Consider the following 12,868-nt stretch of genomic DNA (forward strand, 5'->3'; position numbering starts at 1 on the left):
TTACCCTATGTGAACTATCACTGTTTACTTCGATGAAAAGTAGCTGTAGTATCTCTGACTTTATTTGAAACCAAGTCTATGCTCTTAATTCATCTGCCGCTAGCCATTATACATACTGATACACATCAGTATAAGGTGGGTTCACTTTATTCCAAACTTGGCACTGCTGAAAAGTAGCAGTTTCCAAATCTGCACGGCAGGTTTTTCTGTATATAGCTGAGTGCGGCTCTGCTATACTTTTTGTGGTAGATAATGTCTTTATTCTTTGATAATACCAAGTAATATAACAGTGACAAAGAAAACCTGTATCATAAATCCAGTAATTACTTAATGGGTCAACATAAAAGCAAAGCAGAGAAATTCCAAGACTTTCAGATAAACACAGGCAAAACTGCCTGAGATCTTCTACAACAACAAAAGCAGTAGAACCATGTTTTTGTCACTGCTAGTCTCACTCAGATTTCTCCCTATTCCATCCTTGCTAACAAAACCTGTCCTACTGTCATGAATCCACTCATAAGCATGATCAGTCCAGTGTGTGTCCTGTTTCTTACTTCATGGATAAGGGAGGTCACATCAACTGGTAGAACCTGACATCCAATGATGCTGCTATTATTGCATGTTTATGCTCAGTAACATCAGAAAGCATGGGCTGCTTCTTTCCCACATAGTTTTTCAAATGGAAAAAAAATATATTATTAGTTTCCATTTTCTTAGAAGTTACAGTTTGGATTTTCCCATTTATCTCTGATCTGTTGTGGGGGAAATAAAAGCCTTGCTGATGTGTTGTGACTAAAATACTTAGAGCAACAAAAGATTCCACTAGTGAAGTACAGTCCTAATATATCTGTTCCATAGTTTATGTATGGAAACTGAGATTAAGTTGGTGAGAGCTAATAGCTAAAAAAGCTAACATCAGAACATTAAAATTGTTGACATTCCTTTTTGTTTTCTGACCAGTTCCATATATAACTCCATTTTGCTTAGATTGCAACCTAGTACATTAGTTATAAATATTTTGAGGACACCAGTGTGTTTGAGGAACTGAGACAAAGATTTTGGTGAATTTATCAATCTTCCAGAAAATACCATTTCAGACGATAGGGTACAAATGATCCAAATTCTGTGATATTTACTGCTTGTGATTGAAATTTATGTTAAAAATGCAAAATCAACTAAAATTATAGCAAAGAGTAAATTTGTGCTGGTTACAGGAGAGACCTGTTGTTGCAGGTGAGCATCTCTGTCTGAAAGGCAATTTGGATACCACTGAGTAAGTTAAAAAGTAATTCTAGGAATGTAGAAGTCTTACCTTAATTAAATAGGAAAAAAAAAAAATTCATCTTGCTCGTTCAAATTTGCTAATTGATGTAATGAGCATATTGCCTTCAGTTATGAATTTCAAAAACTGTTGTAACTAGAGAATGTTTCTGATGGTTTTCCATCTTATTGGGGGAAGTTGCCTTTTTACCTTCTCTGGTTTCTTCTGTGAACAGCTTGTCTATTTAAAGCCTGCAGAGAGGATGTGATTTTCCCATGCAGGGGAACAATGGCAATGGCAATGATTTCAAATACACTATTGAAAGGGTTTATTGCAGTTGAAAGTCACCAAAAAAAATGATTGTTCAGTAGCTACGTACTTTAGACTTGTGTTGCTTTCAGATTTTTCCCCTTTGATGTTCTACAGATGTTTAGTAAGGTACAGTCCTTCACTGAACTTTCACCCTATAAAAAAATAATCTTGCTTCCAATGTCGTTATTTGCAGATTATAATCATTATGCTTCATTCTGACCTACACTGTGAAATGTATATGCTTTCTAGTTTTGTTGCTCATTCAGCAGTTAGAGTAGAAGGAGATGCTGCGGAGATATCCCATTGTAAAGTGATTGCTTAAACCAGCTTGTGATCATGTTTCTCAGCTACTTGATCTTGTTCTTCAAATACGGATTTATTTAGTCACTAATGTGTACTATGTTCAAAGGCTACTGTTAGTAATGGCAGACTTTCTGATTTTACTGGTCAAAACCCATCTTGACTGTTTAATTGCCTTACTTTCAACAAGAAAATTATCTGTTATCTAAATGACACGTGTGACACGTAGGGCCAGGCACACAGGGCGGTTATCTCACTGCCTGCTGTTGGGAGTCAGGCTTTAAGAACCCAGTCCTGTGAAGTCCTCATCCACTGAGCATTTGTGGGAAGCCAGGGCAGTCAGTGTCTCATGGCACTGGCGCAAGGAGGAAGGAATGAGCGTTATGGAAGTTTTCTCACAGGTTACCTGCATTCTGCCCGCTCTTCTGTTCTGACTTGCATGAACCTTGATTCTTTCTTGAGATCCTGCCAATCATTTCAGCTTCTGAGGTGACTGCGATGCTGGCAGGTGTCCAGAAATAGAAACCAAGGCTTAAATTTCTCCTTAATGCTTTCTGAGAAAAAAAAATAAATAAAAAAACCCCAACAAACCATTTTATGCAATTGACTGCTCAAGTCAACTGAACTGACTGTACAAAGTATCTTGGCAAACAAACAAAGGAGAGAAATAGCTTAATGTAGCATTGCTGCATTCAAGCAATCTGGGCATTTTCCTGGCTTAACTGGTTAGGTTGTTCGCAGTTGCATGTGATTACTCAGGTTGTAGGAACTCATTTTGTCAGACACAGATGACTTTCTTAGTTCCTACAAAGAGAATGCAAAATGAGAAAAAGAAGGATTTAATAGACCTTTGTCATTGAGCTATCTGACACTGTTTTATTTGGTATGCTCCAATTTAGAGGTAGGCAACTGGCGCTAATACCAGGAACCAAATAAAAGACAGAATGGATCAGAATGGATTGTTCTGTACAGACAATTAATTGACATTCCGGAGACTGATAGCCGTTTACTTTACTTTTTGAGATGTAGGAGAGCTGTCTGTGTCTTAGAACAATTCTGGGGAGATATAAGTCTTAAACTAAAACTTGGAGGTTTTTTTCAGTGAGACTGCTTCTCTGGAAAGACAAGCTTCCTTGGCAACTCTTTCGTTACTTTTTCATTTGTTTCCTCATCTCTCTCTGTTTTGTTTTAGTTTTTTTCCTGTGAGGTGTTAAATAGCACGTTACCTATACTCTTACATTTATTTAGTTAACTAAGATTTCTTTTTCCGAAGTTGCATAATCAGGGGGTTTTGATGGAGTTTTTTGTTTGGGTCTTGGTTGGTTGTTTTGTTTTTTTTTTCCATCTGGCAACTGTAATGTGACAGAATGGTTTTGAATGGTTTTCAGTGCAAGAACTTTTATGAACTATGATAATCTTGCAGGCTAGCTATGAATCTGGCACTTTGGCAGACTCCCAGCTTACCTTTTAACCTCTCATCTCTGCTTTAATGGGAGTCATGCTGCTGTTGTTTTAGCCTCTTTCAAATTTCTTTTCAAACTTTGGTGCACTTTGTATTTGTGATAATAAAAATCTACTGGTATTAAATTCCATTATTGCGTGAGTAATTAAGCTGATTCCTTAGTGCCTCCAATAGGGTTTTGAAGAGGCGTATAGGCTTCACTCCTTTGTTTTGGCTTGATGAAGAGGTCCCAGATATTTTTCTTCTGTCAAGTAGGATTATAGTTTGGTAAATGGTAAGAAAGTTATATTGACTTGTGCTTTTACAGGTAGGCTTAAAATTTCACTGTCGTTCTTTACAGGTAGCGAGAATTTAATATTTAGACTCTCCCTGTTTTTCTCTTTGCTCAGTTTGTTCATTCTCTTTTTCCACTGTCCAGATAATTTTTCATTGTTAATTTCTGTGTCTTACACAAATCTTAAAGGAAATAAAGACAATGGTGAGTATCCTGTCCTTTTCCATTATCTGGTGGCTTTCTGTTAGTGTTTTATTACTGTTGAGATTTCTCTTAGCTGAGGAATTTCTTGGGTTACCAACTATATCTCCATTCAATTCCATGGCTAGCATACCGGTGGTATTGAAGGACACTTAAACAATTTTAGGTCCTAACAGCTCCAGTGTGTCACCTGCCTGCGCTGGGAAGTCCTGCTTCTGGGATCAGAGTTAAGATAACATATAAGAGTCTTCTGATGATCACTTACCACTCCAAATTAAAGTGGATCCAGTTTTCTGAGCAGCCTCTTGATTTTCATCAGTTCCTATCATAATTACTTGTATTATGCCCTTCTTCCTAACAGTCTGTTGTGATGGTGGCTGGAAGTGGTTCCCAGATTACATCAAATATAATTATACTTTGATTTCTTTATCTGAACATCTTGACTTTTTGAAATACAGCTTTTATTCTTCCTTAGCTTAGAAACATCCAAGATAGCACTGCATTTGGAACATTAAAAGCTACGGCTAAAAGCTTATTTCTTTCTCCCATCTGCAGGAGCCTTATCCTATTCTTGTACTTGATCACATTCTACTTGATGATGTTATAGTCTTGTCTTAATGCAGGTCTTTCGGTTGTAACACTTGTAATTCACTGAAAGAGCAGTTTTGGGAAGGCACATGATTTTTGGAGTGGGGAGCTTTATTTTGTTTATTTGAATTCTTTGGGGGGCACAGAACTGTTGATGTCTCTTTGCTCTTGCATGATGTTGGACAATTCTTGCAAATCACTTTCCAGGGATAGGAAGAGGTGGTTATTTGAGTGGTTAAATGGTTAGACATAGGGGATTATGTTGTAACGAGCTGGATCTTGAGTTGTTTAGGAACTCGTAAAAAGGATGACCTTAAGGAATGATAAAATATGTAGTCTGGTCCAAGGGGCCTTATGTGGGTGACCAGCTGAAGACCTACAAGAGCAGCGTAACTGATCTGGAGATAGCAAAGTCTGGTGTAGAGTGTATTGGTTGCAACGAACATTTCTACAGCCAGTATATGCTTCAGCTGCATAAACCATATCTGATAAAACTAGTTTATGTGGGAGACAGTGGGTTTACTCTTAGTGAGGTAAATCTGACTTTGTTTTGCCATGTCAGGCTTCTTGTACATGCACAAACCATTTTGTAACATGTACACAGCACAACCAATCTCTACACGCACAGTACGTCATCCAGTGCTTCCAAGAAGTGTCTGATTTACTGCACAGATATGCAATGATTATGCAGACCTTGAATAGTAAGTCCACTGTGTCCCAGAAATATCTGATTTTCATACTGTCCTGTGTACATGCTTGAGAAATATATGTTAGATACAGGTGGGCCAGCATGTTTGAAAATGTTGAACAAGGGTCAAAAGAAAGAAAGAAAAAAAAAAGAATAAAATCCACCTGCTGAAATTAGGGTGATAGGGAGAAAAGAACACTTCTGGGGAAATGCCAGCATACTTAACCTTGCACATGTCCATAAAAACTCTTAACATAAGGCAGCCTTGGAAGGGTTGTTTAATCATTTAATGTGTGTGAATGCTTCCACCATGTTATGGTGCCTGTGGTTCTAAGGTCTGGGGGCTGATAAGGAGACATTTCTCTGAAAAAAATCCTCAGAGGAAGGTGAAGACTTTTCATCCCTCACTCAGGTGGAATTTGCTGGCATAAAGGATTTTTGCAACAAAACCTGTATCTTTTCATAGGCTTTTGGGGTGAAATTTGTTTAGAGGCTGGCATGGGATTTTATTCCTCTATCTGATTTAGAACTTGCCTATGCACACTTTGTTTCTCATCAATTCCACCTATGGAAATTTCTCTAATTCTTCTAGGAAAAAAGTTCTGATCAGAAAGTGTCCACACAGAGTCACCTAAGGACATGTGTTCTGCTTTTGTTTCTCACATCTGTATGCGTTCATACATGCAATGCCTTCATTTATTACTGTGTATTTTTAATACACGGCAGAGGTACCTAAAGCCTAGAGAGAAGTATAAAAATAAAATGGCCCATGCAATATAAGTGGGGGGTTTTGCCTTTGTTTTATACTTGTTTTATTATTTATACATGATAAAATGTTTTTAATTGTGGAACTTTATTCATGCATGTGAGGGTTCTTTTATGCATTGACTTTCCAGATCCTTTTATAGTTTAGTCTAAGGCAAGTGACAGGTAAATTAAATGGTACCTAGCATCCATTGTGTTGGAACATGTGATAACCATCAATGGTATATTTAGAAAATGTGCATAGGGCAAGACAGGAAAGGTGGATATCCCTTTCTCAACCTGTTTTTGACCTCACCCAATTTAATAACTGAAGAATTGTGTATTTTTGACACAAAGACATTTGTACAACAAGTGATCAGAGACAGCTGCTAAGATGTGTTGTTCAACAATGAATGCAAAATATTCCTGTGAGATTATTTTTGAGCAGGTTTAAACTGCAGAAAATAATGCTCCCTGAGATGAGAGCATTGTTTTTTATCCCTCTCATTGCAGTCTGAACTTTGAATTGCTAGTATACATTAAGAATCTAATTCAAAATAATCCCAGTTTGAAAGTACCTCTTAATTCAATCCATATGATAGAGTATGGGTAAATTGGTACTCCTTACTTTGTGCTAGTGCAAAAATGGAGAATGGCTTCATTAGACATTGTTGACCTATTTCATATAGACAGAACGTTAGATTTGTAGTAAATAAGACTCAGATCTTTTCCAAACGTTTCTAATTCTGTCTTGAATACAGCTGTGCTGTCATGCAGCTAAAGAGAGAGCGAAGGCCTGGTCTTGCAAAATGCTTGTCATTGCGTGTTTCCTTATTGCCTTTAACCAGGTCTGTTTAGTAACTGCTACCAACTTTTTGTGCACATGTGTGAAGGACAGTTCTCAGTGGTTTGTGAAACCATCTATTTGTCATATTCTGTAGTTTAAGATGAAATTCAAGAGCACGTGATCAAAATTTGAGAGTTGATTTAATTTTGGGCCTTTTTATTTCAGGGACCTGAAACTGGACAATATTCTTCTGGATGCAGAAGGCCACTGTAAACTGGCTGACTTTGGGATGTGCAAAGAAGGAATTCTGAATGGAGTGACCACCACAACCTTTTGTGGCACACCTGACTATATAGCTCCGGAGGTATTTTTTTGAACTGCACTAAGAATACAGATATCATACATCAGACTGTTACATGTGTAATTTTAGACACTTTTTACATGTAGATAAAAACAGTAGAAGATGCAGACTAGACTGTGCTGCAGTTTTTCCTGGGTAATCTTGCAGAAACTGGTTACTGTACTGCTCACAAGCAGTATTCCGTGCTGATAGGAGTGGCAAAGCACCGGTTTTCTGTTATTTGTTCCCTGAACTTAACTGTATTCTTCTGCATATGCTCATTTCTGACTCAGCATCATTGTGAAGGCACTTACTAGCCTTTAAGGTGCTAGATGCAACTCAGTACTGCCAGCACTGGTCTTTAGTAGTTATAGAAATGTTTTCAATTTTTCATGAGACTTAGAAGGGGATGTTCATATGGAAGAGACTCTACGTTTGGTGTCATTTTGCCTAGGATCTTTGTGAGAATATAATTTTTTTCCTTTCTTTAAAGTATCTGTGAGTGAAAGATACTATGTTTGTGGTACTTCTCATCATATGGATGAACAGAAAGTATAGACTTGCATAGAAAAGCAAGAACTTTTCATATGGATGCTGCATATCAGTTGGCGATATCCAAAGTCATATCAAGGCATTCATTGGATAAAAGAAATGACTGAGAATTGTGCTCGTTTTACATATTCTAAATTTTAACATCACGAGACGCATTTCCAAGTGCCTAAAATGAATCAATATTGTACAGCTAGTCTGCTAGGCAGACTTTGTTTGCTCAGTTTAGTTAGTAACCTGCCCATCTCTCTATTGAAGATTCAGTGTGCTGATTTAATGTAAAAGTTTCATGGTTTGTCTTTCATGAACCATAAATTTGCAGCAGGTAAAAATGTTAGTTTATTGTTTGTTAGAGAGAATAAATCAGAAATCCATATTGTTAGTATTCATGGCTGTCAAGCTTTGGTAGCACAACTGATAAGGTGTGAATCATCTTGAAACGATCATAATATAAATGTGTGTTTCGTGGAGCTTGAAAATGTTCCAGCAGTAAAATAAATGCCAGTGTGATGGTTTTGGTTTTGTATGAATTCTTTTCTGATTCAATATACTAATTGAGTCCTTTGGCAAATTCTTTGAAAATTATTACTGAAAACAAAGCAATAATAAGATCCCAGGAACTTTTACATGAAATCCTGGTCTCACTGAAGTCTGTAACTCAGGCTTCCGTTTTGTCATCTTAATGCAGAAGTTCATCTCCTGCTTCTACTTCTCTTGCATCATGGTGGTATGTTTCAGTTTCCTTTTCTTTAGCAATATCTGAGTTCCAAAGAGTGCCTAGAACCCTTGAAAAGTACACTTTTGAAGAGTGTCATTTTCTGTAGTTAATGTCTATAAAATGTAATGCCCATTCAACTAAGAATCCAGTTGGGATCCAGACCCTGTATTCAAATGTTAAACTAATTTCTGTTTTTATGTTAAGACTGAATTTGGGTTTATATTGGTTGTGATTCCCAAATACAGCACTAAGCTCACGCGGTTCACTACAAGGCTTCTGACTGTAACACTAGTGTTGTTTAAGGAGGTAGTGGAGCTGTTGCCATTCCAACTCGTTTTAAGGCAGTCAGCTTCACCTTAAACAGTCACCCACTCTGTACTTTCCCCTGTCCCCTGTCATGCTGAAACATTGCAGCCAAACTACAGGCTTCTTTTCAGTGGAGAGGAGCCAAGAATTAAACTTGTTCCTTGTACAACACTAGTTCTGTCAATACAATAAAACTCTTATCATGCTAACCTGCTACTCTCCACTGAAGATAGTTGCTACAAGGTTGAACTTGTGCCACATGAAAAGTTGTAGCCAGTTTTTCTGAAAGCAGAGGCAATGAAAGTGGGTCCTACAGCCATGTATTGTACAGGGTTTTAACGCTGTAAAAAGAACTTGAACAAAAATGCTTTTGGCTTCCTTCAGCTCTACCTAAAGGACTAGAATAAATCTCTCAGATGATTGCAGCATTACAAGCTGGTTCAGTTTGTTTTGTTCAAGATAGAGACAAGGAAATGTTTCACATTTTCCACCAATCTGTTTTGTATATGTGATCTCTTTTCCCCTATAGCGTGACCTGCTTTAAGCAGTTTGGAAGGATATACAGCTCTTTTGCTCACGAGCATACTCTTTTACTCAGGGGACTGATAAACTCAGTCAGTACTTCTGAGAACAACTACGCATTGACACTTAGCTGTGTCAGTGCAAATTGCATGGGTAAGAAACCATGCCTGCTGTTACCGAAATCAGTGTGGGATTTAGTCCTACTCAGGCACTGGGGGAAAGAAGGGTGTATCATGTTGAAACAGCAAATGTGCAGCCGAGAGTGTTGTCTAACTTGTCTATTCAATCCAATCTCTTTTTCTATACTAGATCCTCCAGGAGTTAGAATATGGCCCATCAGTAGACTGGTGGGCTCTGGGTGTTCTCATGTATGAAATGATGGCTGGGCAACCCCCCTTTGAAGCTGACAATGAAGATGATCTCTTTGAATCCATCCTTCACGATGATGTCTTGTATCCAGTCTGGCTCAGCAAAGAAGCCGTCAGCATTTTAAAAGCAGTGAGTCTTCCATTATTTGCTTTCCTCCTCCTCCTCTTCATGGGTTTTTTGGGGATTGGTTTTTTGGGTTTTTTTTCCTTGATTAAAATTGAATTTGCTGAAAGTTGTGGAGAGCAGTCACCGCTGGGAGTTCAAGCACAGTTCAGAGTGCCACTGTTAGGATAATGGGGCCTGGGATAAATTACACCGCTTGTGGGAAAGGAACAGAATGTTTGTGTTCCACGCAGTTGTACACTGTATAAATCTGTGTACTGCAGATTCATGTTTCAGGGAAAACCCAACCAACTAGAACTGTGCTATCACTTTGACACTTTATATGCTGCATGTTCACTAGAGTGGGGGAAGTACTACGTAATTAAAGAAACAATGTTTTTATTTAACCCACTTATAAAATTTCCTATCCCTCTGCCTTTCTTCCCCTATCATCAAGATGGATTGAAAGCCCTTTATTTACAGCTGCATGTTCTATTTTATAGTTCACATAACACTTTGATAAGCAGTCTTACTCTAGTGTAATTGTTTCTGCCCTGGTTGGTGTTTTTCAGTATGAGTAGTCACTTGACAGAAACATGTCACCAAATGCCACAATTTTTTTAATCAGTCAAAGTGTGCCACTGGGCAACTTCAGTTTTTAGACTACCTTTCTAAACTCAGGTTTACTTCATTAACATGACACTGACATAAATCCTTTCTTCTGTGCTAGTATCATCCTAAAATAAAAAACAAAACAAAACAGAAGCAGTATGCCAGTCCCCATAGTTTGAAAACCTGAGGAGGATTTCTGGCTTAAAAAAATAACTTGTTTTTATTCCAGTTTTCCACCTTCTTTGAAAATGGAAAATTTCTACCTTTCCACTTCTATTTTTCTTTCAGCATCTGGAATAAGGGAGACTTTCAATTGAGAGAGCAGCTGGTAGTGTAAAGTCCTGCAGAGATCTTCATACAGGGTTACATTTTGAAATTATATATAAAACTTGAACAAATTCTGATTTTTAACACCAGTGGACAGGTAACACATTCTGCAGAAACGCTCATCTTGATCTTTTAATAAAAATATCTTCAGGCTCATTCTAACTGAGAGAGAGATGCTCTAGCAGATAATTCAAAGCAGAAGTCAAAGTTAACCTCTCTGAATTGGTTTGCTGGAGTATCTGTTTTGCTCCATTCACTGTAGTGAGAACATGGAGGATTTATTAAAGCTGACCTTTATACATATTCTCCCTTCTCCCCCCAGATACCTCTCTGATGACTTTTTATTAGCTGACATGATCCATTCATACGTCCATTTTTGTTCCTAGACCCTTCAGTTATTTTCAGTTCAGCAATTAAAATGTATGGACATGAGCTGCAGAATTCAGGCTGATATCCAGGGTTCAGGGGTTATTTTGGCACATTGTAGAGAAAGAGTTGTTGTCAATGTTCATGCCTGCATCTGAATTTCACTGAAGTCCAGGAGATTTTCTGTAGTGTTTTGGTTTCACAGTCTGTAAGATCTGTTCCTTTGCCATCCACAGGCTCCTTCAGTGAATCTGTGTTAACTGACCATTCTATTATTCTGAATCATGGAAGCATTTGTTGGAGGGGAAAAGTTAACTGATAACTCTTGGTTAAGTTTGTGTAGTACGAGAGCCATTGTAACTATTAGGAGAAGGTGTTTGTTTTACAGAGGAAAGGGAGAAACAGATTGGACGGTCAGAGCCTTACTGTTAATCTCATTTGTGGTGCAAGTAGTGAGATGTCTAACTGTTAATGTTATACATGTCATTCATTAACCACACACAAACGCAGAGACAGAGTTGGGCTGCAGGCATAAACTATGTATTTTTGTGAATCTAAGTGCAAGGGTGTTAAACCCTCTAATTTCTTTTAAAGCTGATTTTGCTATAAATTTTCATTAGGCTGTTTTCCTGGGTCAGCATTTTGATAAGTAGGCATGGTGGTTTGTATTTTGCTGTAGTTGTAGCATTTTTATTTTTTTTTTTACATCTTTCTGTCTAAAGTTAATCCTTAATACCATTATAAGGCTTAAAAAGAGAGTTGCATCCATTAAATAGATTTGTACTATAATAATAGATTATTCTTCATTGGGAAAGATGTCTTTATTGGCATAAATTGATAGAATTTAATGGAGCTGTGCCAATTTACACCATAAAAAGAAAACATTTCCTTACATTTAGCAACCTGCTGCCTGTGCAGCTATGGTGTGAAACATGTTTGAAACTTGTGTTCTTCATCTGATCCTTGTTCACATTCTGTTAAATGAAGAACAGGAAAAACAGAGGAAAGAAAGAGGTGTCTATGTATTTTACTGCAGAATGGTAGCAAGGGATTAACTTTGGAACACTTCGTTTCCTCACATTGTGCTTTGAAACATGGGTTTTATTCTTTAGAAACTGTATTTTTACACTCCTCCAAACGGCATGTAAGGCAAGTTTAATAAGAAGACAATCTCTTCTATTAAGTAAAAATGTTTTCTTATTTTCTGAAGAAAGAGTTTTCCTGTTATCTCCAACAAAACACTAAGAAGGATAATTTTACAGCTGAGTATTACAAGGCAGCACGTTGCTTATCCTATGAAATCCCACAGATCTTATTAGTCCTGTTCGTCTGCATTGACAGGAATTGCTATTTAAAATTCTTTCCTGTCTGGTAAGGAAAACAATTCTTCATTGAAATTAGCTCTGTGCTTCTTTGCAAGGAATGGAGAGAGGTTGTGTCTACAGTGTGTGTTCCCTGTGTACCCAGATGACAGAGATCTCTAGGTACAGAAGCAGCACTCTGGTTTTAAGCTGTGCCATTTATTTCAAGAAGCAAAATTTTGGGAGCCTGATGATCCTTGATTCAGGCCCCAAGCTGCATGGCTATCTCAGCAACCTTTTGTCCTGTTGTCGTTTGAGTCAGTAGGAACTCTGATCTTAAAAGGCTTCTCTTTTCGTAAAAACAGGTTCCTGCCTTAATATGGGAAAATAAAAAGGCAACACTTAGGGCTGTGGCTGCCAGCTCCATTGGCAACCATCTCATCAACACAGTGCAGTTAACAGCTGTCTCTGCCCTGACAGTTGCATCATTGTTGATGCTGTTGATAAACAGGGAATAAATGTCAGCTTGTACTTCAGAAATAGAAGGTGAAAAAAACAATATTTATTGCAGGGGATGAAATTTTTATAGAATTACATGTCCACTTCAGAAGTTTGAGATTATTTCATCATATTTGCATATGATAGTTTTGTTTGTTTAAGTATTCATTCTTAAAATTATTTCTCCCTCATCATCCATTTCCGAGTTGCATGAAGTTTGTGAAGTCATGTACTGAACTGT

The 12,868-nt window shown here is 37.6% G+C and overlaps 1 protein-coding gene across 1 annotated transcript in view; it reads left to right on the plus strand.

Moving 5' to 3' along the window:
• Positions 1 to 12,868, plus strand: part of PRKCE (protein kinase C epsilon) — a 296,009-nt gene that overhangs the window by 261,949 nt on the left and 21,192 nt on the right. The window contains exons 12-13 of the mRNA XM_082307833.1: positions 6,843 to 6,981; positions 9,362 to 9,550. Of these exons, the coding sequence (XP_082163959.1) occupies positions 6,843 to 6,981; positions 9,362 to 9,550 (328 nt within the window). The remainder of the gene's footprint in view (positions 1 to 6,842; positions 6,982 to 9,361; positions 9,551 to 12,868) is intronic.

This window comes from Platalea leucorodia (assembly GCF_965183815.1).
Source record: "Platalea leucorodia genome assembly, chromosome: 3".
NCBI lineage: Eukaryota > Metazoa > Chordata > Aves > Pelecaniformes > Threskiornithidae > Platalea > Platalea leucorodia.